The following is a 27,574-nucleotide window of genomic DNA, read 5'->3' as shown; positions in this document are numbered from 1 at the left end:
GCTGTAGTTAAGGACAGTATCCCTACTCATGAAGGCTGCTTCAGCATGTTACTACAGAATTCAAAATTAAAATATTTGCCTGAAAAGGCATAGACAGAATATAAAAACCACCCTACCTGAAAATTCAAGAGATGCAGTGCAACAAATAAATAAATTTATTCTTACATTTTTCTTTTTTTTAATAACAGTAGCAGAATAATTGCAACTAGGTTTTTTTTTTTTTTTTGGTCAAGTGTGTACTTTGCTTATTGATATTTGCATCCAAGGTGATCTACAGCTACAGCTTTGTTTTATATTTTTTTAATCAGGTTCCTCTCGGATAGATAGAGTGACTAAGTACTCAGAGATACTAAAAACTTATTAGGTGTGTAACACAGTGAACTACTTCACAGTCATAAACATAATCCCTAAAGCAAACACACAGGAAGACTGTTTTGTTCATAGCTGGAGTTCAGAAGAAGCCTCATTTTTTCTTTTTGGCATCTTGCTATTTCAGTCAATAGAAAGTAGAGATTGCGTTCTCCACTGTTACCTTTTCAAAAAAAAGCAGGTATAAAAATTACTCAGTAAAAACATACTCTCATATTTCAACATAGTTTGTATGCCAGTTTCTCAAAGACTGTTCTAGAAAAGTCAGCTTGTTCAACCTAATATAAGAAGGTGGTAAAGTATTAAGAGTAACAAAACTGCACAGTAAAAATAAGAATGTCTGTAGCATGTAGTGGTTAGCTGTAAAGAAGTGAACAAAAGAAAAAGCCTCCCTAGAAGTTGTAGAGCTACATAGCTACTTTTTATAGAAGGTGTATTTTCTACCACAGCCTTGATTTTTATTACTTTGTATTTTTAAAATAACTTAGAATAATAATGAGTTTGCCTGCCAGCAGCCAACTCAAAAACACATTGGAAAAAGAAAAAACACCCAGCCACCATTGCAGTGGTAGGGAGAAATTCTCCTCAGCAGCCAATCTGTTGTGTCCAGTCCTTTCCCTTCTTAGCAATCCCAAACTTCGGGGATATATTCAGCTTATTAGGAATGGGAGCTCTTCAATGCAGACTTGGGTTTCACCGAAAGGAATGGTGAATACTTCACCTCTGTAATCTCCTGTGAGTCTTTGTAGCAGCTCTGCAGTCCTTGTAGCAGCAAGCTGCAGCCAAATGAAAGGAAATAATATTCCATCCAGCTGTGAAATGATTCACAGGCAGCATCTGAGATCTTCAGATGATTCTCAATCAATACTTCAGCCTGAATCCCAGCTGAGTGGGCTGTGATTTTATCTCATCTGTTAGATGGGAGAAGTTGCCTGTTTGTTCTTGAATTAACTTCTTTCATCTTTGCTGCGGTGATATAGCAACTGACTGCACATCTTTCATGTTCTGAGTGCCACTCAGTGCACAGAAAAATAAACCAAGCTGTGCCCCCTGGCAATCCATGTAACACAGCAACAGCAGACGTGGTGTGCTCTAGACTCTGCCCAGAAGCGCTGACCTGGAAGGCAGAGGGAAATGCAAACGGCTAAGGACAATCATTAGAATGATGTAAATCCTCTCAGACGGAGTGGCTACAATAAGGAAGCCATGAAACTGAGATTCGTGTTACTACAGATTCTCATCTTGTCACCCTGTGTAATGTGGAGTGTCTGTGCCCTGATGTAACTCTCTTCCTGTCTTCTCCTCAAAATGAGTGAAATCAATCAGATGGAATTGTTACATCCCCCTGCCTTAATGGCTCATGCATCCTTCCACAATTAGTAAAATCAAAGAGTTGATGAGGCTGCATTCCAATGGCAGAAGAAAAGCCAAAAATATGATTTTGCTGAATATTTTTTCCCCAGCCTGAACTCTAAGTTGTTAACTGGTTTCATTAATGCATTTGCCCCAGAGTGATCTTTATGCAAATGTCAGCCCTGTCTGAAAGGCTGGTGCAGAAAGGGATGCAGTAGCTGTGAAAACATCTGTGAGGCATCTCTGCATAGTACTTGTGAGGAAGTGGGGATTTCTTGGAGTTTAGAAAGTATTTTCTTCCTTCACTGAGTAACACAAGAATCTAAAATACAAAATTCCTTATTCTAATTCCCATTTCCTAGGGAAAAGAAGGACTGAGAGGGTTTAAGATAAAGACTGATTGTTCTATTTTTTCCAGGAGTCCCAGATTGGAAGGGGGATTTACAACCATGCTGTGCCCCATCTGTTGAAACACGTAACATGCCATTTGGTTTTAACTGCTGGATGCTTGCTGTGTATCCCATTCTATTTATTTATTGATCTGGGTAACCTCTGACACAAACCTTAGTGTCTTCCATCTGTCCTTTTCAACGTGGTTCTCGGGACTTTCGCTTTCATAGGAAGCCAAGTAAAGTGCTGCAATCAGAAGCAAATACATTATGTTAGGCCCACTGGCATTTTAAAATTTGCTCTCCCTGCAAAGCAGACTGAGTTAAATGAAGCAGGCATGCATTATCCATCCCTCAGATTAGGGCTTCAGAATCCCATTAGGAAGTATAGCATTGCTTATAATTGCACCCAGACAATGCTAACAAACTGTGCATGAGAACAAAGACTGCCCTGAGGGGGGAAAAACCAACCAGCAGAAACTCAAAAGCACAAGGAGAAGAAAGCACTCAAGAGAAAATAAAATGAGCCCAGGGACATGGTGCTTTGTAAGTAGCCAGTGAAGTCCCTGTTTTCTTCCTTTAAGCAGCACCCTTTAGTGCAAAGTATCCTGAAAGTCCATATAAATACATTTCATATGACATTTAGAGGCACCACACCAATTTAGTTCATTCTATTTCAGAATCAATGTTGATTCTCACAGATTATATGCACATAAAAGAAAAATCTTATCTTCTCTGTCATTTGTAAGGGAGGAGCATTTTTTCTTGCCAGACAGAGATGTCTCAGGACAGTCTTTTCTCACTGTGAGGAAGCCACAATTTAACATGGAAACAGATTAAGCAGCAGCCAGTGACACCATCCCTGCAGGAGCCCAGAGTTCCTTACCATCATCACTGAAGACTGGGACAGTGAGCAAGTACTGCAGAATCTTCCAATCCCTTTCAAAAGGACACTCCACTTGCTTCCATGTCATAAATTCACTGACTTGTTTTGCCAATTCCCAAAATTTCTGTCAGAAGATGAAACAGAAGAGGTGCTATATATTGAACAGCATTGCTTACCCTGAATATTTTTTTAAAAAGAGGAAGAGATCTTGGTTTGGAGACCAAGGCTTCAATTGCCCTTGGCTTTTACAATAGAATTGAACATGATCTAACTCAACAACTCAGTTTCTAACTTTTGTGCTCCTGTTTCAAACTGCGGTAACTTCCCACTCCTTCACCTTCTTAAAACTGCTGTTATTTGGGAATACAAATACAGTAGATCATGAAGTGCATTTAGTTTTTTTCAAGGAGCTGGTAACACTCCTTATGCCCAAATTTAAATTTTGATGATGCTCATGCTTCTTGTTTTGCAGTGACATACATCGTGATTTTCACATCAGATGCTTAATACTGACATTTCAAAATCCAGATGTTTCCTGTCAGTCAGCAAATCTGAAATGCTCTATTTTCTTGCTGGAAATTTATGCCAAAAATAAACACTCCCCATGTAGTGTGCTGATGTCATTAATTGATAAACTCTTTCAATAGAAGTTTAACATGCCTCAAGTGCACACGGATTCCTTGAGCAAAAGGACATGCCAGCTCATTGCGCAGCGTAGTTTTAGAACCTTTAGGCTAATTCAGGCCTATGACTACAACTGAAATGTACTGCACATTCGTGTGAATGACCCAGGCTTCTTGAAAACTGAAAGCACCAGGAAACAAATCAGATAACAAGCATGAAATATGGGGCAGAAGACCTACTGGAAGACAAGAGAGTCAAAACTCCCTCACTGCTGCTCTATCACGTTTCTCTTCAGAGACAATCTGAGACTTACATGCATGAAAATACTGCCTATGTATCTTGACAAAGGAGGAACATTTTATGTGAGGAAATAAAAGATAAGCCCTAAAATACTAATTTAAATGATTTTGTCATTAACTGCAACAAACCTGTGAATTGAAATGTTGAGATGAATTTCAGAACTGGGAAGAAGTTCTGGCTTTTTTTTCCCCACTAAAAAAATTGTGAATATTGAAAGTTTCTATAAACACTTCATCTTTGATAAAACTGCTTTTTCCTAACTACCTCCCACCTCCTCTGAGAAGTAACAGATATACTCAAATTCCAGGCTATGTTTGCTCTCCCAGATTTCAGCAGAAGTTGGACTGTGATCTGCCTCAGTTTTCTGTTAAAGGGGCTGACCCTGTATTAAAACCCCACTCGGTGCTCTACTTACCTCAAAATTGACATGACCATTTGGAAGGCGATTGGCACCACCCTCATTGAGGAAGTAAATATCTTTGATCAACAGGCTGAAGAAAGGAATCACGATCTAGGAAAAGAACAGCTTTATTATCAGTCTGGTCCTGAATCAAGACACAATGGTCTACAGAGAAAAATGAAAGGAAGTTAGGTGATACAAAAGTTAAGCAAAATACTGAAGGACTAAAGTCTCTACAACTCTCTTTCACTACACAAAAACTGTGCATTCACTACATTTTAAAATACAGGTCTCTCCAGAAAGTCCTTCCTTCATTTATTTCTATGCCATGCCCCTCTTGTTTTCATTTTTTTCTTCTTCCTTGTGGATTCCAGGAGATAAATGCTCAGAGGAACCTATTTCATACACGTAATTCCTGTAGGGTATCTCATAGTGTAGCTTTCTCTCTTGACAGGACTTGCTTAGTAAACGAAAGCAGATGCACATTGAAGTAGAGCAGGGAATATTGGGGTAGCAGCACAAATGGTTTTTGAACTACACTTCCCTGAGCTCATGCCAGTCATGGAAACTTGGTACTGACTGGCTTGCAATGAAGCATTTCCTGCCAACTGAACAATGTATTTTCTTTGGAGAATGATGGAACATTCTTACTTTCTTAAAATGGTTCTATTTTACTTTTTGTCCTGTGGAAGTTTTCACAGCTACACATCCTTGTTGCAACTGGGGATGAAACAAATACCACTTACTATTTCCATGGAACACTTCACTGCACCACATTTCAATACCTGTAAGTTCTTTCTTTGGAGTCTTAAAACTGACTTTCCTCTGAAAAGAAGTAAGCCTCTTACATTTAAATTTCTGGCACTTTGAATGATATGTGAACAGATCCTTAGGAGTCAGAAAGACATTCCATGTATAACAACAGTACAGACTAGCAGACTGCATGTGGATTTGCTTCATCTGCCTGGAGTGTATTCCGTGAACTCCAAGATCACGTTTATTAAACCCAACATGACGTCCTAATATCTTAAGGAGTTGACGAGCAACTGCTTCCAAGTGGAGAGCAGCTAGGAAGCGATTTGATTCATTTCCACAAGAACTACCACTGAGATGCTGCATGTAAAGACTGTACACAGGAAGGCAATTCCAGAGCTCTGTCTAGATTTGAGGTTTAGAATACCTTTTATGAGTAAGTTTTAAAGTTTTTCAGCATTAAGCCATGAATTACTGAAAGTTTAGCACAAGTAGCAGCGATAAAAACAAATTACTAGCAACCTCATGTCAGTCCTTAGCCTTTCCATTTGTGTTATGGGTTTGTGAGATACAGGTCTGTGTCAAAAAAAAAAAAAAGAAAAAAGAAAAAAAAAAGGCTAAGGCTTATTTTATTTAATAATCAAAGCAATCATTTAATGTTTGGACTTCCAGTCAGCACCAAACTATCTGGCAGCTTTTTACAAGCCCACCAGGGGTAGAGTTGCCGAGAATCAGAATTCCAGGATGAAGGTTTACCACGCAACTTAACAAGCACATTTCCCTTTTTCCCTCTGCCAAGTCATGTGCAAACACACCTTCTCTCTGTTGCTGTGGGCTGTCAGGGACCTCTGAGTGGCTCCACGCAGAGCAGTTCGGTAATTATAGAAATTGCTAGAAGGGTCCATCTGATGCTACAAGGCATGAAAAAATACAAAAAATGAGATACACACAATCCTTTTTCAACTGAGCAACTCTTACATAGGAAAAGATCTTCTGAACAGCCCCACAAATACAGCTTGGCAGAGGACTGCAGCATCTCTCTATCTGCTCATTTGATCAGAAGAGAACTTCATTTTTAAAAATGTCCATTCAGCACAACAAGGGATCCAATACAGAGTCTCTTGGATAAATCATAAACTCTTACAATGCTGCACTTGCATGATCTTTGACCAAAGTCTCTACTACCTGAAGGTAACTGTCAATCAATTTTTTGTTGTTGTTATTTTTAGGAGGTGGCTTTGGGAATTAAAAAACTCAAACAACCAAACTTCAATTTTCTTCTTCCAAATCAAAAGAGCAGCAGTCAGCTGGACAATTCTTACTGTATCTCCTAGAATATCCACTAAGAGCACAAAGATACTAAATGAAATGTCATAACAAAACCAAACCCGCATTTTAGAGCGGTTAAAAGTAAAATGGTATTAGCAGCATCCTGTCCAAATATTAGCCAAACTTACCTCAAGAATATCAAATTTGGCTGTCTTCACTCTTGCCCAGGTTTTCTTTAATCGAGACACAGGACTCATGTTCATGCCAGCTTGATATAAGAGAAAGAGATTGTTGGAGTATTTAAAAGAAAAAAATCTTTCAGGTAGCTAGGACTAGTAAGTATTTCTAAAGCAAAGAATCTATTACCAATAACAAATATTTTCACCAGACCTACTCAAGAAACCAGAGTCATTGTTTTCTTTAAGTTCCAAAACAACGTTGGAAACAAAATTTACATCTCTTACAGAATGAAAGCTCTAAAAAAATGCTATGACATTATTTAATGTGGATTTGATAAAGCATATATATACAGTAGAAAAGCTCAAATGAGCATTCTGAACACCATCTCTTACATACTTCATTGAAAACTACACATTAACTATGAAGAACAAATAAAAAATTCCCAATGTTTTCCTATCAGATTTAAAGGGGTGTGGAATTTTTAAAGTAGTAAGATGTGATAGAAACAATGGAAGACATCAGTTCTCCATATTACAGGGAAAGTTACTATTCCAATTTAGCAATTTAGAAGTTGGTTTAAATAACTAGGGATTTAAGTCTCTGAAGAGCTGCAATGAAAACTTTGGTTTATACCAAATTTATGCTACACACATAGCGCTACAACAGTGTTGAGCAACTTCATGCTGCTGACCAAGCTAAGCAGTAGACTTTTGTGTGAAGCACTCTGCTTCCTTTATCCAGATTCAAACATGGATCAAATAATATCTCCGTGCACATACTTACAAATAATAGCCATTAAGGAATTGAAGTTGCCAATGTTAAAACATTCCCGTGCCACATCGATGAAATATTCTATCACTCTTGCTCTGTGCTTCTTCTTCACAGGCTGCAAGAGATGCATTTGTAGGGTTATGCTCAGCAGGAAACAGCACTCAGACACATCCCCCTGTTAAAGTCTTTTCCATATGTACCACAGCTTCACACTGTCCTTTACGTGTAGAGGAAGCCACACCACTGTGCTCAAAAGCATTCAGGACAGCAAAGACAAACCAGATCCTGGGCAGGCAGAGAGCAAGGACAACAGGCAAAGAGGTTCTGCCAAGAAGAAGGATATGAAAAAGAGCAGAGCAGAGCAGAGGGTCAGCCAGAGGAGAGAACATGCCTCAATTCACAAGGGGCTTTCAAAAGAGAGAACAGCAGGCCAGACACACTCCTGCACCAAGAAGGGCTAACCCAGAATAAATCACCACTGTCACACGAACAAGGCTGAGGCACCAGTATAATGCTGAAAACACTGAACTTATTTCCTCTTCAGATGTGCTCTGACGGCATCCAAATGTGAACAGTCACAAACTGAGCGAATGAAAAGTCCAAAAGGCACCAAATCTGAAAAGGCTTCACAGTTTTAGATTACTAAACAAAACCTTTCAGCACAAAAAGTCCTTGCTCACCATACAGATTTCTGTTGCAACCAAGTAACTGAGCCTGTTAAACCACTCCACATAGGCTTCAAGATTGCGAGTCTTCTTTCGATCTCCATAGCAGCTCTATGGACAGAAGAAAAATAGCAACTTTTAGCACAATTTTTGTCTTTTCCCTACGAGACCTTTTGGCTTCCTGCCTTGCCATTCCCAAACACTGTCAAGTAACCAGAAATAACTCAAATTACCCAAACTGACAAAAAGCTTAGAGGGAAAGCAGCAGTGATAGTATTCAAGCATGTGTAACTTCCTTCTGAGCTGGTGGCCCAGTAAAGCACCCGAGCAGGCATGTGGAATCCACCATGTGCTTTAAGTCCTACCAGGATGCTTTAAGGACCTAGGAGAGACTTAAGCAAACAATCAGGGCTAAGTATCTGCATAAAGCTCCCTTGAATATGAACACTGTTTCAGTCCTTACTCCTGTCCCACTGATAGTGTAAATACAACACTAAGGTCTCTGCAAGTGCAGCAGGAAAACAGGCCAGGCACATTATGTTTGGCTGTTGATGACATATGGACATACTGCATCCTAACTTTGGGAGATCAGCTATATCATTTTGATTGGATTCTCCCTTTCCTGAGCAGTGCTATTCTGTATCATCTTGGAATCATTCCCACACCACATCTCAGGGCTGCCTAAAAAGGGGTGGACAGGAGTTTCAGTTATCTCTGTCTGCAAAATCAGTTTCAGAGACCATCTGACTGAACATCAAACTGTAAACTTGCATCATTCTATTCTGTGTGTCATTTTAAGTTAATTCAAGTTTTAATGGACTGACTTTGTCACAGTTTATTTACAGAGGTTAAGTCATCTTGAAAAACATAAAAATTAAATAATTTTGAAAACAGCACTCAAGGAGATGACAACTCCATCACGGCTGGTTAAAAACACTGCATGTTTGCCCTCCATCTCACATAGATCTAGAGCCCTCTGCACCCTTTTTGTTATGTCTGCTCTACCTGCAAACTGCCCCATGTGCCACTTGGCTGCAAAGAGCTCAGTTTACTAAAAGGAAGAACAGGTGTTGAAAATGAATAATGCAGAAGCCAAAGTTAAACTCAGCCTCTTCCAACTGTAGGCCGCATACACAGCCTGGGGAAAACATTCACAGGATTAAGTTCTCCCTTAGCTTAAGGCCAAAAACCCAGGAAATGTGTTCATTTAAGTCAGTATGTTGGCTGAGCTCTGGAGCTTCAGGAATTGTCCTCCAGAAAGAAAAAAAAACATTAACAAAATGTTTAATGGGAATACTAAAGCTTGTTTTCTACTGATCCTCATTTATTGCTGGACCTCACTTCCAGCTCATGGTGCACCTGATGGTAAATGCTGCATTTCAGAGCTGCTCCAGATCTGCCCCATTACCTTGTCATTACTCAAAGGATCCTTCTGCACAAACGCCTGGATAAATTCTTCTGGTCCAATATAATTGAGTCTCTCCTAAATAAAGCAGAGAAGCAGCCAAGTCATATTCCCTGTTTACCTGCACTTCAAAAAGGGGGAGGATGAAGTCATCCTTGGGAGCATAGTAACTCACAAGCTCTATGTGTGTCAGCTGCTGAGCTAACACATAGGGATCATTGCAGACTGTGATTATGTCCCTCTGGATGGACTGGGGCTTGGTCTTTAGGAGCGTGAGGCGATCTGTGGATGTGGTGGCATCAATTTTTGCAAGCACTTCCTCGTACTGGGTAACTGCGGCCAGCTTCCGAATCAGGTTCTGGAGGAGCTGCTGCACGTTCTTCCGGTACACCTGCTTTAACATCACACAATCAGAAAACACTTCCAAAATGTGAGAAGACAGCATTAAAGCCTGCATGACACCACAACAGATGGATGCTGATACCTGTATTTGCTGTCAACTTATATGCTCTATTATGTGAATTTGTAATATTAATGTTTCATCAGGCCAAAAGGAATCCACCTGAGGGTTTAAACAGTGATTGTCTCACAGGTTCAGTATTAACTCAGCTGGCTCAAGGAACAGCAGAAAAGATGTGTTCAATCCACTTCCTGAAAAGTACCAACCACCACTGGAGGAAATACAAGAAATGAAAATACTCCATCTTCTCCTGCTTAAGACCACAGAAAAAAACTAAGTATGTGGCCATTCAGTGATGAATAAAAGGCCTGCTTCTCTCTGCACCAAATCAAGACCAATTTCACTGAAGTCAGAGTTAAAACTTCCAGTGAATCTGAGGAAAAGGAGAATAAAACCATCTCTCTCTTTCACCTTTGCAGGCCTTTCCATGTAGTGATTTAAGTTAACAGGAGTGACAATTTTAAGTAGGAGCAGGACTCAGCTCTTAAGTAGACAGATCTGTGCAACCAAGGTGGTTATGCTTCCAAATTCCACATATCATCCTAAAGCCATTAAAGCAAACCCTAAGTGGCTTCAAAAAGGATTATCCAAAATCTATTGTCTGCACACTATAGTATGATCAGTCCAAGGCAGAAATATTTCCTTTATTCTGAAGAATTTGTCCTTTCCTCCAAAGCTTTTTCCAAATATGATGTTTTGAAGTAGCAATGTTAGTGTGGTGAGAGGTTTTTTGTTGGACTCTTACTGACAGCTCTTAAAAGAACTGGAGTACAATAATTCAGGAAGTGGAATAAGAAGCTGTAAGTAGGACTGTAATGAACAGGAGTAGGAAGCTGCTTCTTTTGTATCCTTTACGGTAATGACTCACAAAAATCCAAGTGATCTGTAGAAAAGCAAGGTCAAGGAAGTTGCCATTTACTGTTCCAAGCAGTTCACAATAGAACAAGTCAATTTACTGCAGCACTTGCTTTCACTTTGTCTTTCTAAAGGAAAACTCAGTCAAAAAACCCTCAAAGCTACAGCTAGAAAGGATTTATAGTTCTCTGCAGAGTAAAATTGCTCCTTTTGCACATTTTCTAGCAGCTTTGTGTATCTGCCTTTCCCTTCAATAGATGATTTCACTGTTAGTTAAACTGTCTGCATTGCCAGAAACTTCCCTGCAGACAACCCTTCCCTCTTCTCATTTCACTGTTCCATCCACCAACTCAACTTCCTCCGGGCTAGACAGTTCTTTTTTTGTGAGCCAGTGAGTATTTTTCAAGTGGGTGTGAGCCCTCAATCTTAACTACTTTGCCTTGAACTGAACTTCAGTTTCTTACCTTGCTACGAAGGCTATCTACAAACAAAGCAACCTGGCACCCCTGGAATGAGGGCACACCTCTTACCTCTTCCCAGTCCAAAGCTCCCTCGAGCTATCCTGCAACCTTCAGCTTGCACATCAAATTGGTTCTCTTTTTCATTGGTATTTCACACTGCTTCTCACTCTCTTGTCCCATCTTTTTTCATCCCTCCCCACTTTCACAACATCAAAATGTATTTCAGCTTCCAAATTCAGTTTGGGTTTCCTCTTTTCCACGCTTGTGTACAGCCTCTCAAGACCTTTCCAGGTGTTTGGCAGCACTCTCAGCTCCTCCCAGTCCAGCTTACCTCCACGCCTGTTAATGTGCTCTTTGCTGCCTCATCCACATCATTACTCAAAGGCTTATATAAGGAATACTGGTCCCTGAGGAACACTGGAAACACAATGGCATTTAGCAATTGCTATTTGTGTTTATGGTTCTTCCAAATGCCACTCCAGTGTCTTTTGCAATCGTAGTATTATGCCAGCTACACAGGATCTGCTTACTGAAACCTCGTTAATTGCCTTTCCACTAAGTAAATATAACCCTTGCCTTTTGGCAGAGTTTATTTCAGTACTTAAAAAACAAGCATCAGTTAAGCAGCAAAATATTTCATAATACCCACGTGGAACTTTACTTCCATCTGAAAAGTGGGATTTAGAAAAAGGTCAGGTGATTTCCTTTTGTGGTCCATCCACAGGAAGGAATATGACAGACTTCCTCTGAGTTGATACTTTAAGCTCAAGACAATTCTTTCTGGTCCAGTCCTCTTTTAGAAATTTCTCCCCAAACCTGCTATAACTTTTCCATTGACCTACAGGTCAAAGGCCCGATTCTAATACACCTTACTCAAGAAATGATCAACATTGATAGGGATTTCTCAGCTATTGTCCTAGCTAGCTTCTTCCAAGCAGCATCACTAAAATGACAAACACTAACATCCACCAAGTTGTGCCTGTCTGCACAATGTTGGATTATGCTGTGGGCTTAGGGAAGGAGAGAACATTGCCCATTACTTTGGAAAAGATCTGCTTATGCTTTATGGTTTTGTCCTAGGCTTAGGTACAGACAGAACTTTTTGCCTACCAGCACCTTCATAATAAATTTTCTTAAGCACCCAGAGCCACACCACGTTATTAACAGCACTGTCAAAGCAGTAAAAGCTTTGACAAAAGCCTCTTTATCCAATAACTTTGTGTGCAGACAACTTACCTCATCCCCACTGGTTATTCTTTGTGCCAACTCCTTTAAGTTCCTCATCATTCTTTCATCTCGGAAATCATAAGGAAAAGTCTCTGTCCACTCAGTCAACAACTGTAGGATTTTTGGTGCAATTTTTTGTGTCCAGTTCTATTTGGGAACAGTAGTGAGGAATGTTACATGTAACAGCAATGCAGGAAATAGCTAACTCAAAGGAACTAGAATTCTGTTCTGGAGGACACTGTGGAGCATAAGGGTAAGAATGTCAGGTAAATTTCTGAGCTTAACTTAATTCAGCATTGGATTACAGGTCAGAGCCAATGGTCATGGAAGCCAATGAAGAGACTCTCATTGGCTTAGCTGACCTGGAAATTAGGCCTCAGGTGGGTGGAAGTGACTCCTGTCATTATCAGGAGCGTCTCAGCGCAAGGCATTGATTAGAGTTTCCACAACTTATGACTAACCACCAACAAAGAAAGTGCTAAATTTCATTTGTGCCAAGACTTACGTATGCACTACACCTTATAGTGAGAAACCTTTGTACAGAGAGAGGGAGTGGTGGTGGGAGATGTGGTGGTGGGAGATGTGGTGGTCGGAGGCTGCCTTGGGCATAGTGACCACTAAATGATTTTTGATTCTCAGTGAAGTAAGGAGGGGGGTCAATAAAACCTCTGCCTTGGACTTTCAAAGGGCAGATTTTGGCCTGCTCAGGACACTGTTTCAGAGATTGTCTTGGCAAAACAAACAATGCAGCAGAAGCAGCAGCCCTCATGGAGGACAGACTGGGCAGTGTGGAAATTCCCCATGAATCTCAGCGAATAAAGAGTCAAATTCTAGCTGCCTGTGTTGGGTTTTCAATCTGTTCAATCCTGCTGAGGACTCTCTTGAATAGCAGCATTTTGGTTTGGGCAGGGATCTGGGAAGCCCCTGAGGGTGTGGGATCTTACCTTGTCCAGGCCAGGCTCGCTGAGTCTCTGCTGCTCAATGCACAGGTGGCAGACTTTGGCCATGAGCTCGTACGGGTGCATGAAGAGACGGGAGCTGAGAAGGAAGGTGAAGATGTACGTCCTCTGCAAGCAAGAGGAAGACAGAGAAAGGCATAAATTACCAGCATTTTTTATATTTTCTCGAAATGCCTTCCTGAAAAATCTGCTCCTGATACTTTCCTATCTGCAGAACAAAACTCTACATGTGGCTGTGCCAAAAGCAATTACTACAGAGGTAAGCATTTAATTTAACACTTATCATTGCTCCAGAACCAGTATTATAAGTTTGTGCTCGAGCCAAGTTATGCAAGATTAAACCAAAACAAGGCAGGGCAGAGGTGGTTTAGCTCTCCTATTGCACATAGCCTTATTGCAAGCTCATTACCTGAAATTACTCAGAATAAAATTTAAACTCTTCTTCTCTTGCTCTACAGTAAAGCTTTATCTCCTGGTTGAAAGTGGAGGGAACTACATAGCTTAATTTTACAGAATAAAAATCAGTAACTCATTCTGAGGTTACAAGAAGCAGATCCTTATTTTGCTTTGTTTTTCCATATATCATGATTTGAACTCAGTGTGAGATGGATATTCAGAATATCCATTCCACGTTCCTCCTTGCCAGTAGTTAAGTATCTATGGCACCCACTCTAGAAAGACTCTACAATGTTATGGCTCTAGAAACTTGGAATAAATCATCATGTTTGACCAAGCAGTGTCTGAATTGCTACATATTTGAAGTTTACACTAAGCATTAATGGACAAGCTCTAGCTTAAGCACAGTCCTGTGCTGCTGTTAATTCTGATCCAAGTTAAAAAAGATCCTGTCTTGGAAATGTGAACAGATCTATGAAATAACAGAAGCTGAATATAAGCAGAGTTATGTCTTCAGCAGGAGCATGTCAACAAGCAGAGCTCCAGTTTCATCACCCACCAGATATCCCCAACTGCCCTTTCCGGCCACCTTTTGATATCATTCTTTTTTATCTTCTTTTCTAAGAATTATAGAAAAAGTCTCAGTGCATGGGTGTGCCTAGAAAGGCCAATAATTCTCAGATGACAAATGTCCTGTTCTCACATCCAGCCTCTGCTGATCCCAAATAGTGTGGTACTAGTCCAATGTTTTGGTTGCTAATTGCACAATACAGGTGGACCTCAGATGAGCAATGGGAAATGTGCATCAAAAATTGCTTGGTTTTGCAATAAATACTTTCATTCTGTCACAACGGTGGTCATGCCTTTCTTTTCAGCTTGCCTGGCAGATTTTTGAGGCTCAGTGGTACACACAATCCATCAAGCATCAAGCCAGTCTAGGTGGATGCTTTATAAATGAGTCACCAGGGTTGCTCACCTTACAACAGGAGTAATAACGCATTCGACTTCCTAGGTTAGGTGAGTTATTGCATGCTGCACTCAGGTAAAGCACATGTTATCTTATCACTGCTGGGCAGCCACTTGAACCCTTTCCTTAGCCATTGGATGTGACACATTCTGCTTTTGCTGCACATGGGAAAGTTCCCCTTTAGGAGATGCATCAGGCTTGGCCATACAGTTAGCTGGGTGTGTAACTTACATCAGGATAATAATCCACATTTGGTACTAAGTGCTGGATCAGAGCTTCCAGAGACCCCGACAGGAGATTGTTGTCGTGGTAATAGAGCCCTCCACAGTTGTCCTCTTTTGTCTGATACAGGTTCCTGTTGCAGCCGCTGCTGTCAAACATCGCTGCAAAGGGAGGTGTCTGTGGCATCTTTCCCTGAGGAGACACACAAAAGAGATAAGGGATAATTCACAGAAGGTACAGTGTAAGGGGTTTTCTATCTTCCAGAGGTAGTACTGCACTAGGAAGAAAAGCCAGTGTCACACCATGGGTTACTTACAGACTGTTTTCAAGCCTGGAAAGTGCCAACACAGGCTTTCATCACTGCCTGTCACAATTGCCAGGTGCTTCTTTTCTATCTTGCTGTTTCTTTATTAAAGGACACATAAGACATGCAGGCTAAGAGTTAGAAGGAGGTACAAGAATCCTAACAGGCTTTGGGAACTCCGACTTGCATAAAGCTTTTGGGGATGTGGCATAATGGTCACTGACAGCTTTGGGCAAATCCTGACAATAGCTCCCAAAGAGCAGCACTCTGATGGGGAAGTGTGTTCAGGCTGTCCCAGGCTGACACCCCCCCCAGCCAGTACAGAAGGAGACAGACTGAAGTGAAGCCCTGAAGGGGTTATGTGAGAGGACAGTCCCCTTTATGCAACACGACAGCCATGTAACTGCAATCCCACACCTCCCATTTCCCAACTCCACCCTGGTAAATTGGTGCTTGGTTTTCCCAGTAACACTGTGACAGGTGTGATCCAGGCTAAAGCCTGATGCTTCAGTGCATCAGCCTCCACCTACCCTCTGAGTGGCTGTACAGAAATTTTGGAAAAACTTGCCTGTGTACAGTTGCTTACCACTGTTGTCCAAGTTCACCAATGATATAAAAGATGAGACCAGACTCAAGAGTTTTGTTACATCTTCTCCCCAAATATTGTGAAAATGTGAAAAATCCAGCCCTGTGTTTTCTAGCTTTAGGAAAAATAAAGCAATTACTCATCAGTCTGCATCTCAGTGCCTGTGGAATCAAAATGTCTTTCCAAGGAAAAGATCAGTCAGTGCTGCAGGCTGTTCAGTCATTCAGAGCAGTGGGTGGGCAGCAAGGGGCCATGACCACCCAAGAGCTCTTTTGGTAATGCAGGATCTGAAAAGGCCAAAAGATAAAATCTCTCTGATTGCTTGAGTGTTGAGTTATAAACGCCTTCATTCTCCCTCCTTCTCTGCTTTCTGGGAGTAGCAGTTCTTGTCAGTTTAAGGAACTTAGGTTTTTATAGCCTCGATGGCAAGCTAAGTTTGTGCCCAGTTTTAACCACTAATATGCTGGTTTTAACTCTCCTGCAGCAGTTACTGGGCTGTGGGTGCTGATGGGCACTCAGGGAGAGACAGAAAAACTTTGCTTCCAATCCTCCTTACAACTTAGAGGCAAGGGAGATCAAACTGAGAGGATGATATCCACACGCTGCCGTGCTCATGTGTTGACACAGCATGTACGTGTGCATGAGAAAAGCATTAACGCCGCTGAGCCATCATTGTAAGTGCAGATGCTGTTTCTTTTCTCTCCATTGTATCAAATCCTATTCGGGAAAAGGCTCTTTAAAGCCACAGACCTCAGCAAACACCAGCCTGTGAAGGCACCCCGTTTTGAGAACAGCTAGTGATGTGACAGCCTGGAGATAAATAGTGTGCTGCCATCTGTGCGCTCCCCAACCCACAATAAAGCACTTTTCAGAGTGAGCTCGGTGGAGATGAGAAGCTATTAAGCTATTAGCCAGATTCCTTAGCTTGGACCTGAAGCACCACACAGACTTGCTGCTGCTGCTGGCAGTGTGTCCAGACAATGGAGACATTCAAACCAGCACAAGCCTGAGTGGTTCAGTAAATAAACAGTAAGAGAAAGCCGAAAACAAAGGCAGAGGACAGTGGAGAGAGCCTCCTAGACTACACGACCTGTGCTAATCCCACCTTGAGAGGTGCCAAAAGATACCTGCATCAAAATGGGAAAGACTGAAAAGTCTCCATGTCTGAAAAGTGACATTAGACACTCTGTGCAGCTGTTCAAGCAGCGATTCAATTCCATTCAGCCCAGTGATCTGGGAGAAGAATGAAGTAAATACACGTGCCACAGCCCTAAGAGTGTGAAATGCAGCTCCGAATTTAACAGGCTCCTGTACCAGAGAGTTCAAATTACTGGGTAGGTGAGGTGCAACCCTACCACGGCCATGCTCTGCACCAATAAAGTATTCTGATGCATAAAGACTCCTGGTCTTTCAGGTTCCTTGCAAGGCTAACTCAGTTTAAGGAACAAAACGTTACTGAGGAGCTGACAGGAACCTTCTGCAGCATTTCCTAGGTTTTCATACTGTGTATGTAAAGCCAGAGACTTGAACCAACTCCAAAATATTCTTCAGTCCACTGGCACTGAGAGATGTCCTGTTTGCACCAAAATTCAGAATTCTTTTCAGCTACAGTGTATTCAGTCAAAACACAAGTGGCAGTGAACAGTGTGTAAACACTGCCATCCACCAAACATTTGTAGCACTGTAGCTCCAAGGTAACGCTCCGAAGGGAAGTGAGAAAGGCTGGTCTGCATCTGCAAAACAACTTGACATCAATATTAGCACTTGTGAAAAACCAAGGAGAGTAGTTGTTTCAACCCAGATCTCGTATTAACCAAAACAGCCCAATTCAGGGTGAGACTGGAATCTGAAGGGGATTTAGCCAGATCTAGCCAGAAATTTTGATTCCATGCAACCCTCACCACAGAAATCAGACATGTTGGAGACACAGAATCACCTACTGACTCATCAACAGGAAGGAAAAAAATCATCAGGCCATCAACAGATGTACAGATTTGTAACCATAAAATAAAATTCTCAGAAGTTTGTCCCAAAGGGTACATATTGTCTCACTTGTATGTTATGTATTTCTGGAAGCTGCTCGACAGAGAGGGCTCAGTCCTGCTTTAGGGAGACACCAAGTCGTGGTGATGTTCTGTATGGCCAGAACTGGATTTCACTTGGAAATGAACACGACACAGGACATGCTCTCCATGTGATGAAAAGGGATGCTATCGAAGTGTGACAGAGATAAATACAGCATAGCCAACGGGATGATTCATACAACACATGTGCTTTTCCAGCATGACTCCTTTATTATGTTGACCTTGACTCCTCTGCTGTATTTTATTTGGAGGTGGAGACACAAAGCAGCATGCTTAATTCTAATTAGAAGCTTCTTTGGCTAAAGCTTCAGCCAAACCCCGCCTTCAGAATAACTTGAGTGGAACTGAAATTTGGTTACAGAGCAGATAATGGTCCACAAATCCACGGCATATAGAGCAGAGGAATCTTGGGACCTAAAAATATTGTTGATAAAGCACAGCAGGGCAAGATCTGATGAGCAGGAATTGGAAAAAAAGACACGAAATATTCTTCCAGTGAAAAACATCCTGGCAGTTAAAAACTGGAACTTTTTAACTGGGCTTTGGAAACATTTGGCTATCAATCACATGGAAACCCACTTATCTCTTCCCTATTTTTTTTCTTTTTTTTTTTTTTCCCCAAGAATGAAAAGAGTGGCTTTCTTTTTTTATTTGCCTATTTTTTTTTTCCATTAAAGATCCGACTTGAAGGAAAGAGCAATGAAATAATTTCCTGGCTTTACCAGTGATCCTCTTGTGTGACAGAGAAGTCAATAACTCTGCACTGTGGAAAGAAGAATACAACATTTTTTCTGCATTTAATATCATTATGGAGAACATGACACCTTGGGCACTGAGGTCCATATTCTGGCTTTGAGTAGCCTCTGACAAGAAAGAAGTCTCAACCTTCCCAGTAACAGCACTGTAAATAGGAAGTCAGAGCCAAAGACGATGTGCTCAAACCCCCACCATCTCCTGCAGGAGTCAAGTTTCAGTTTGGCAGAACTAAAGGAATCAGATGTAGCTTCCAGGCTGCCAAGTGTTTGTCCAAACCTTTATGTTCAGCAACAGGAAAAAAAAAAAAAAAAAAAAATCTGTTTTCTACTATAAACAGTGGAAGGTTGCATTGGTTTGTTTTCATTTATATTAAAGAGCTCAGGCTGCACATGAGATTCATACAACAAAGCCAACAATATGGAAAGCTTGTATCCTCTATAGAAGCACCCACTGAGAAGTTCAGTAGTAGCCATAAAAGGTGCCTTTAAAGCCACTGCCAAACGTTTTCAGCTCCTCTGTTTGTTAGGTACAGTTTTCTCCCACACTACATCCCTCAGGCAGAGGAGTGGTAGGAGTCCCAAGCCACACCTTCCCTTAAAAGATGCAAACTTCAGAAATGCAATTACATCCCCTCAGAGCTGTTCCCTATACAATCAGAAACCCTTAACCACATTTAGCTGGTGATTACCATCCACCATTGTTATTAAGGATGCCATCGTAAAACTGAGGCAGGGCAAAACAAAAGACTGACTTCCTGCAGGAGCCGAGTTCCAGAGAGGGCCCTCATTATCCCTACTCTTTCTTTTGTTAGCAACATACCTACAGAAACCCTTCCTGTTGTCTTTGACATCTCCGGCCAGACTCAATTCTAACTGGCCCTTGGCTTTGTTAACCTCATCCCTAGCTGTCTGTACAATTCCCCCGTGTTCCTCCGGGCCTGCCCCCGCTCCTTGCCCTCCCTGGCCTGCCTCTCCTGGAAAGCCTACAACAACCTTCCATTCCAGTACTCCAGCCAGAGCAGCCACCCCACCACGTCTCCGTGATGCCAGCGGAATCACGCCCATGCAGGCACCTGCACGTCTCTAATTCCTCCTGTTTGTTCCCCATACTACTCGTGTTTGTGTAGAGGCATCTGAGCCAGGCCCTCGATAAAGCTGCCTCGCTGGCCGGAGCAGCTGCGATCCTTTCACCCAGGCTGCCCAAAACAAACGCGTACCAGACACAGAGGCCACCCACCGCATTCCACACAGCTCTGCCCTGTGTGCGCTCTGCTCACAAAGCTTTCGGGTTTTTTGCACTGAAAGGTAAAGGGAAATTCTACAGAGCCAAAGCCACCGAGGAGATAAGAGACCTAAAAAACTCCAAGATGGGTGTCCCATGTGCCTTACTTGCAGAAATTAAGATCACAGAACTATCCCAGCTCAAGCCTTCTTGCTTCCACTCTTCGTGAATAATTTGCTATACAATTCTCTGAGTGTGACTTCAGCACCAACTTCAACCAATTCCTTCCTAGAATTACTTCTTACTTCTAATATTACTTATTACTTCTTATCTTACAGTTCTTATAATAACTGTATCTTTTAAGAGGCAAGAGTACAAAATATTATTTCATACTCACACAGGAGATGAAAAGAGGAGTGATATCAAGAGGAAGATTAGGAACCTCTCCTAAGGAATCCACCCCAGAGGAACAAGAGGACCAATATTATCCATGCTGGACAGTGGCTTAACAGTAGAAAATACATCTTGCACAGTTGCTGGCAGGGCAAGGAAAGACCTGAGGTAGACATAAGAAACCCGACTGAGCCGTAAAGTACTTTTTGGTTCTCACTAAAACAGCAGAGGATGAGCAATTTTGTAGTTTTCCAAAAATCACCTGAGCAACAATAGCCTGCAAAGAAAAATTAAAAACCCTAGTAAGCAAAGAATAAACCAGGAACTGAATTTCAAGTAGAGGCATTTTCCCCCTGAATGTGCATCTTTCTTGGGTCTATAAATAGACCCAGCCAATGATGTGGGAAGGTCAGATGCAACACTGCTGACTGATCATTCGCGTATGAGAACTTTGGCACAGTAATTAAGTGAATCCTGAATGACTCGAAATTAAAGTCCTTGCATTCTGAACTGCAAAGGTATGATGGGTATGAATACATTTGTGTGTTTACTTGGGAGCATTAGGAACGTTGTGGGGGGTTTAAGAATGCCTTGAATTTCTCCAAATCTGCAAACTTAGTAAAAGGGAAGGGAACAAACAAGTTCCTCTTTGTTGCTGATGTGCTGCAAATCCACGTTCCCTGCTTAAGCCCCACAACTCAGCTCCCCTTCTATCCTCTCTCATCCTCTTCAGTGGGGCAGAGAGAGTGAGTCTAGTGATGCTGAGGGTGGCTGTGACAGCACTGCTGCAGTGCCAGACAAGCACATGCAGGCAGACTGCCTCACAGCAAAAATCCCAGCTGCAGGAAAATTACTCAGTCCGTGGCAAGGACAGGGAATGTGCTCCTCCCAAATAAAACACATGATACAATCGGTCTGTGTTGCTGGACACACAAAAGTAACAGCCTCGAACCACATGACACTGGAAGGCTACCACACCTATAACATATTATTTCTTAAAGCACTTGTCTCTTCCCATGACCACAACGCTGCTGAGATTTCTATCTGTAGGTTAAAACTGAGGAGGCCACAATTATTTAAAAAGATATGAAGCATGCTTCATCACCTTTTTAATCAATGCACTTGATTAATCTTTTTGTTAATTTCATTTGTAAGTTTAATTTAATTTTAGGGATATTTTCTTCATCTGGATGGTGTCCTTTTGGCATTTGAATGCAAAATAAGTATTTTCTCATAAAAGTGTGGGGTTTTTTAACCTTGTACATATTTTGGTAATCCCAGTTTAAGAAGAGAAGTTTAAAACATGAATAAACAGGATAAGTATATATTATAAGTGACATGATGGATTAGCACAGCAGTAATTAAATGTCAGAAGGCACATGAGATTCTAGAAAAGTTCAGTACATTGCATACTCCATAGTGACTCCTGCAAAACTTGAGGGATTTACAGAACGAATGAAATGGAAAAAGAGGCACAAGAGTCTCAGGCCAGCCAAAGGATTCAATGAAATATCTCCCATCTTAAACAACAGACAACACATACAGCTACTCTCTTCTACCAAAATTTATGAGCAGGCAGCTGGACTGAAAGCAAGGAAACCAATACAGGGATCATATTAAGAAACAACTTCTCCTTCCCCTCACTGCAGAATCCATTTCTGTCACAAAAATTCATAAATTTGGACTGTCCTCCAAGCACTTTGTTTAAAATCAAACTAATGCACAAGCCTCAGTCCTGTGTGTTAAATTTTGTCCCAAATCAAACACCATCAGGAAAGGCAGACAATCTACCGGCTGGCCAGTGCAAAGTGTTAATAATTTGGCTGCAACTGCTGATGGCAAAATTGATAGCTTTGGCATAAGAGTAGAAGTGTATTAAATGCAAAGAAAACACAAGAAGGCTACTAAAGCCCTACACTTCTTTACATTACTGAAGCAGGGTGGGGATTTGAGAAGCACAAAGCATTCCACTTATTGCACTCAGTGAAGCATAGAACAGTTTTGCCATTTGCTCTATTTGTACTTAAATATTACAGCCTTAAAAGACTAAATTCCCACCTCTCTACTCAGCCAGCTGCAGACTGGTTTGTCAGGGCTGCCGTCCACCAGCAAGATGCAGAGCTCCACAGCCTGGAGCAGTTCACCATCCCAGCTCCCACACTGCTGAGTGGCAGCTCCTCAATCAGCTGATGGATTGCTGTAGTTCTGAGCTCAGGAGTTTGAAGGCAAGTGAACAGCGGCGATGTTTTACTCCAAAACATCCCACTGTAAAACGAGTGATTCAGCAGCTGATTCAGGGCGGCTGAGATGTCCAGGAATGGGGCGTGGGGTGGGGTGGACAGATGAGGCCTGTGATGCCATCCATGCTATGCTACCCCCACCATGAATCAGAACTCTGACATGAGTCCTGTAGCTCTGTATCTAGAGAGTTCTGCACTCTGCATCATTTCTGTAGCATGCTTTGTGCCTCCTGCGTACTCCAAAGTGACGAAACTGAAATTTGATGTTTTCAACAGAGATGGGAGAAGTTTCCTCTACACTATCACCAGAAGAGTATCATTGTGGTATTAGACTTTCACTAACCTTGGGGAGCGTGATCCATTCTATGTGGCAGGGATGTGAACCCTGGGATGTGACAGGGATGTAATCCTAACCCACCCCAGGTGATCAAAGCCGAAAGACCCACCTTCTCTATCTGCATGGTCAGTAGCTAAGTGTGGGTCTGGGCCACTTCAGAGTGATAACCAGCTTCATCAAGAGCTGGTCATGTATCCATCCACAGTCAACAGAAAAAGCATTATTTCAGTGCTTAGACCTGGCAGCTGGTAGTTTGGATCTGCTTCTGACTCTGCTACAAGCTCCTCACATGGCTTTAGTCAAGTCACTCAGTTTCTCATTACTGCATTCCTCTGCTTGACAGTATAAAGAGGGATAAGTATGGGGTTATTTCCTTTCATTATGCACTAAGATCTTTTTTCAAAAGGTGTACAGAAGGTGTATCATATAGTACTGCCAGGAGCACAGTACTAGCCTTAAGCATGAAGCTCTCTTGACATGGTTCCTTCTTCAAATCTGAATCCTCATCAAATCTGAATCCCCAAACTGTTGCTCTTTGCAGATATCCATGCTTGGCCTTTTGGTGCAACCTACAGTACACTTCAAAAGAAAACACCTTTCCCTTTTGTAATCATAATAGGCAGCCAAGTTATAATTTACAACAGCAAGCTATAGTGGTGTTAAATAACAGTACTAAATTTCATTTAACTGTTTCTTCCTAAAACCTCATTGCCAAATGTCTCTTTGCCATTTAGATGATGCAGAAAAAATGCTGGTTTTAAGGCAAACAATTAATATAATCTTTTTTTTCCCCAGTTGCTGAGTCCTTATATTTCCATAAATAGTACAGAATTTTTACTGACACTTCAACATACAGCAGGTTGAAAGCAGTATATTTACATTTTCTGCAACAGAAATACTTCAGTTAAAAAACCACCAACACAACAACAAAAAAACCACTTCCCAATGCCTAGATTGAAGATAAAAATGGATGGTTCCACTTCGGCAGTTAAGAAAGGAAGTACAACTCCGTATCTGCATCAGTTAGACTTGGCTCACACTCATTTATATCTAGGCTGGGTATCAGCCAGTGGCTTCTAGAACAGAGCTGGGTCTGAGGTACAGAAGGCTTGTAAAACAGTCGTCTGCAATCAGCTTGACTGATTCCTTGGGGAATCAAAGAGAAGCACATTATAGCCAAAATGACTGAAAAGTGCTTTTTCCCCGGTCTGGGCAGGGCCATAGCAGAAATCTCCTCCCCTCACACGCTGCCACTGCTGGTTTGTGTCAGCCTTTGAGACCCAGCAGCAGTTCCCGTGCTCGACTGAGGGTGGACCCTTGGGCTTTGCAATCGATGGTCAAATGCTCCTTGCCTGGAACAATTACACCTATTAAGTCACCACCCAGTACGTATGGTATTGAGCAAATGTACACCACGCTGGGCCATGAAAAGATCATTGCCAACATGGCCTAATAGTGTCTGAATCCCTGCAGGATGTTTAAGGGAGGGTCAACTCTAGTCCTGATGGACAAGTACTGTCAGTTCAGCACGCTACATTCATGCAGAAAGCACCTAGCCTTGTATCAATGAGAGCAATTATCTCAGAGAATACCCCACTCCCCAATCTGACTCAAGCTGATTTATGCTCTGTCTTACTCCTTATGAATCCAAATGTCTCACTGTGCTGGATGACGCCGCCTCACAGCTCCCAGGCTCCTCTCTGCAGGTGTATTATCTGGTATTTCTGGCCCTATTTCCAGATGTGACAAGAAGCAAGCTGAGTACCCGACCCCATGGGAGGAGCAGGTGATCTGGGGAACATTTTATTCCGGGAAGAAGATGCATTTTAATGAATCAAATCAAAATAGTCAGAATGCATGGACCTGAGTCATGCAGTGCTATTCTGGAGCCGCCTAGGGAGAGTGAGCTGGATTGTTGTCATGATCCTGCACATATTCCATTTTGAAATACAGCCATACTAAATGCCCCCCATTCAGGTTCCTCACTGTAGTGATTTAGTTTTTTAATACTACTTCTTACAGCAGCTAGAACAGAGGAGAAATTAGCTACAGCTTTCAGCTGGAGTCTTTGCCTCCTGTTTGTAAATTACGTATTGTCTTGCTGCGGCTGCAAAATCCTCTCTGGAAGTTTTGTTTACAAGCTCATTTTCTATCAGTGTTTACTAGATGATGTAGCTCAGTCCCTCATACCCATGCCAAGCAGAGGGCACTTGTCAGTGCTTGCAGAGTACACCTGTGTGTTTACTAACATTTGGAAAAAATGCTTAAGTATGTGCAATCACAAATTCTGCCTCCTCCTCTGAAATGCAGGCAATCTATCCCAACCAGCCCCAGTACATGTCATTACCCCAGACCCTTACAGTGATGTACAGCACAGACTGGCAATATGATCCACACAAAGCTCCTTCCTGCCTTCACCCCACGAAAAACTCACTTTTAAACCATCCAGTTACAAAAGTACAGCCCCACGCTATCAGCTTTTCCAGTTCGCGTTCCTTCATTGATGCTGCTCCTGGCTTGAACTGTGCCTGTCACTTCTGACACAGTGTGACAGTAGCTCACCCCGCAGACCATGAACAGGTGCCGTGACTCTGCAATGCCCAAGGGCTATTTAGATAACCCACACAACTGGAGCACAGGCAACAACACACTGTGCTGTGCCCCAAAACCTCAGCAGAAAGAAACCACGCAGAATATAAACCAACATGGATTCAGCGCACCATACAAAAAAAGCTTTTTACTCAGTGTCTGGCACAGCTGTGAGCTTAACCCCTGCTAAATCAATAACTTCTTTCCTCTTTTACAACGATTTAACAAATCCTACAGTGGCCTGTTTCAGTCCTGCTGTTCAAAGAAGTGATATCCCCACTGCTTATCCAAAATCAGAGCTTGGTCTCACCTATCAGTTCTCTCCAGTACAGCTCATCAGTTAGCTACTTGTCTTGAGTATATTTAGCATTGATTTTCAGCTGATTATCAGCTTCTCTCCAAGGCATCTCATTTGGAAGCTGTAAGATAAGCCTGAGGAAGCCATACCCCAAAAAGCTATTCTCAGCTTTCAAAATAAAGAGACAGCCTAGGGACCCAGTCCTGCCTGCCCAAATCCCAATTTCCCACAGATGGCACGTCATCTCAGCCCACCAAGGCAGTAATCTTACTGAAAGCAACCCCCTCAACATTCCTCGCTTAAACATAGCTGCCCGCGGTACAGAGCACCTCTTTGTTCCCGGCTCTTTTGATTTTTCAGGCCATTCTTGCCCTTTGAGAGGAGTCAGCCCTGCTCTGCTCTGTTCAGGGGAACTCCCCTGAAAGAGTTCCTCACCCCTCTGTGCTATATTTAGCTTTACACACAGGCAGACTGGGAGGCACTGCTTGTTAGGGCTGCCTTAGTTTACAGTCTGGACTGAGCACGACGAGCAACACGCTGGTCTTGGGTCATTTAACACTGATTTTGGGTCATTTATCAGTCCTTACTCTCCTCGTACCCCTGAACTGCTGCCACTTCGCACAGCGCAGGAACCTGGAGTTTTACCACAGTTAACACTCATCAGATACCCAGCAAAAGACACACACACATCCCGCCCACACACCCATTTTACTCAGCCCTACAAACACAATCAGGTAAATCGGTGCTTTTTTTATCCTTGCCATCCAAGAAAAACAGCAATCAGTTGAACTGATGGGCTTAAAGAAAAGCAGGGAAAGCTTCTCCAAGGATTATAGCCACGGAAAAAAATTACATCGTGCAGTTTTAGGACCCTGTTCTATCTTACTACAGGGAAGGGGACAAGGAAAAGGACCCAATCACTGCACCGCCAAGTGCTTCTTCTGCTGGGTTGAAGTCTCTCTCCCTTCCCCAATACGCTGATTCCCAAAAATGAGCAGCTCTGTCTGTACAGAACTGGGTAGCCAGGAAGGAGATGAAACACCAGGAGGAACGAGACCGTCCTGCCGGGGCTGGCAAGAAGAAGACACAGATGGATAAATGGATGGACGGATGGACCGACAAGACGCACCGCAGACTCGCGGACTGTACCTGGAAGTGGCCGCAGGCGCTCCCGGCCCCAGACGCTGCTTTATGGCTCTCACGCACGCATCATCCACAGGACAGGGCAGCAGAGCTCAGCTCAGTTCGGCTCCCCACGGGACAGTGCCGGCGGCAGGCGGAGCGCCGGGAAGCGCGGCTCCCGTCCCGTCCCGCCCCGCCCGCGCCGCAGCGCCGGTGCCGCGGCAGAGGCGGAGCGCGGTGAGCCCGCCCCGCCTGCGGAGCGCGGCCCGGGAGCCACCGCCGGGCAGGTGCTGCCGGGGCTGCTGCCAGCCCTGGCCTCAGCTGGCGTGCCACTGGCCCGGCACCATTCCGCTGGCAGCGGTCGGAGGAGAATCCTTAGAGATGGGCAGGAACGGGACACACGCGCACACAATGCCTTCTCTGAGTCTCCCAGGTGGTATTTCTAGCACAGGGGATTTCCTCAGCCCGGTGCTGTTTCTTCTCTCTTCCCAATTCTCATCCAGTTCCCCCTGCAGCTCATGCACAATAATCTTCAAAAAGGTCTTGCACAGATCCACTACAACTCGTCACCCACTGCTCTTCGTTTTCTCTGTAACTCAGTTTATTGGCTTGGATCTGGTGCCCCATTGCTCTTGGATGAAGTGACAAAACACTTTGGCTCTATACTCTCCAGAGCACTCTGAGTTTTCATCACTTCTTGCACAGCACTTTCAGTCAGCACTGTCCCAGGCTG

At 42.7% G+C, this 27,574-nt stretch overlaps 1 protein-coding gene across 3 annotated transcripts; it reads right to left on the bottom strand.

The window, feature by feature from the left end:
- Positions 1 to 34: 34 nt before the first annotated feature.
- RASGEF1B (RasGEF domain family member 1B) lies at positions 35 to 27,031 on the bottom strand. 3 transcript variants are annotated; one of them, XM_048304465.1, is made up of 15 exons: positions 26,869 to 27,031; positions 20,260 to 20,418; positions 14,921 to 15,103; positions 13,312 to 13,434; positions 12,377 to 12,514; positions 9,540 to 9,758; positions 9,368 to 9,442; positions 7,975 to 8,070; positions 7,307 to 7,409; positions 6,532 to 6,611; positions 5,890 to 5,985; positions 4,337 to 4,432; positions 2,998 to 3,121; positions 2,286 to 2,358; positions 35 to 1,486 (listed from the first exon to the last, which is right to left on the bottom strand). In XM_048304465.1, the coding sequence occupies exons 3-15, from the start codon at positions 15,095 to 15,097 to the stop codon at positions 1,462 to 1,464; spliced, it is 1,425 nt and encodes a 474-aa protein (XP_048160422.1). In that variant the 5' UTR covers positions 15,098 to 15,103; positions 20,260 to 20,418; positions 26,869 to 27,031; the 3' UTR covers positions 35 to 1,461. The 3 variants fall into 3 exon arrangements, with proteins under 3 accessions (XP_048160422.1, XP_048160421.1, XP_048160423.1); XM_048304464.1 differs by lacking the exon at positions 20,260 to 20,418 and having other exon boundaries at positions 26,869 to 27,030; XM_048304466.1 differs by lacking the exon at positions 20,260 to 20,418 and having other exon boundaries at positions 9,540 to 9,755; positions 26,869 to 27,030.
- Between the last annotated feature and the right edge of the window lie 543 nt (positions 27,032 to 27,574).

The sequence above is a fragment of the Corvus hawaiiensis genome, chromosome 5 (assembly GCF_020740725.1).
Source record: "Corvus hawaiiensis isolate bCorHaw1 chromosome 5, bCorHaw1.pri.cur, whole genome shotgun sequence".
In the NCBI taxonomy this organism is placed as follows: domain Eukaryota; kingdom Metazoa; phylum Chordata; class Aves; order Passeriformes; family Corvidae; genus Corvus; species Corvus hawaiiensis.
Note: the sequence above shows the minus strand (reverse complement) of the source record. Positions and strands in the feature narration are given on the sequence as shown.

Excerpts from the sequence above, each read along its gene's own strand:
- RASGEF1B (XM_048304465.1), bottom strand. The coding sequence starts at position 15,097 with ATGCCACAGACACCTCCCTTTGCAGCGATGTTTGACAGCAGCGGCTGC. Across the intron at positions 13,435-14,920 it reads ATGTGGATTATTATCCTGAT|AGGACGTACATCTTCACCTT; the intron begins GTAAGTTACACA and ends TCTTGCTTGCAG. Across the intron at positions 6,612-7,306 it reads TTCCTTAATGGCTATTATTT|CTGGCATGAACATGAGTCCT; the intron begins GTAAGTATGTGC and ends TCTTATATCAAG.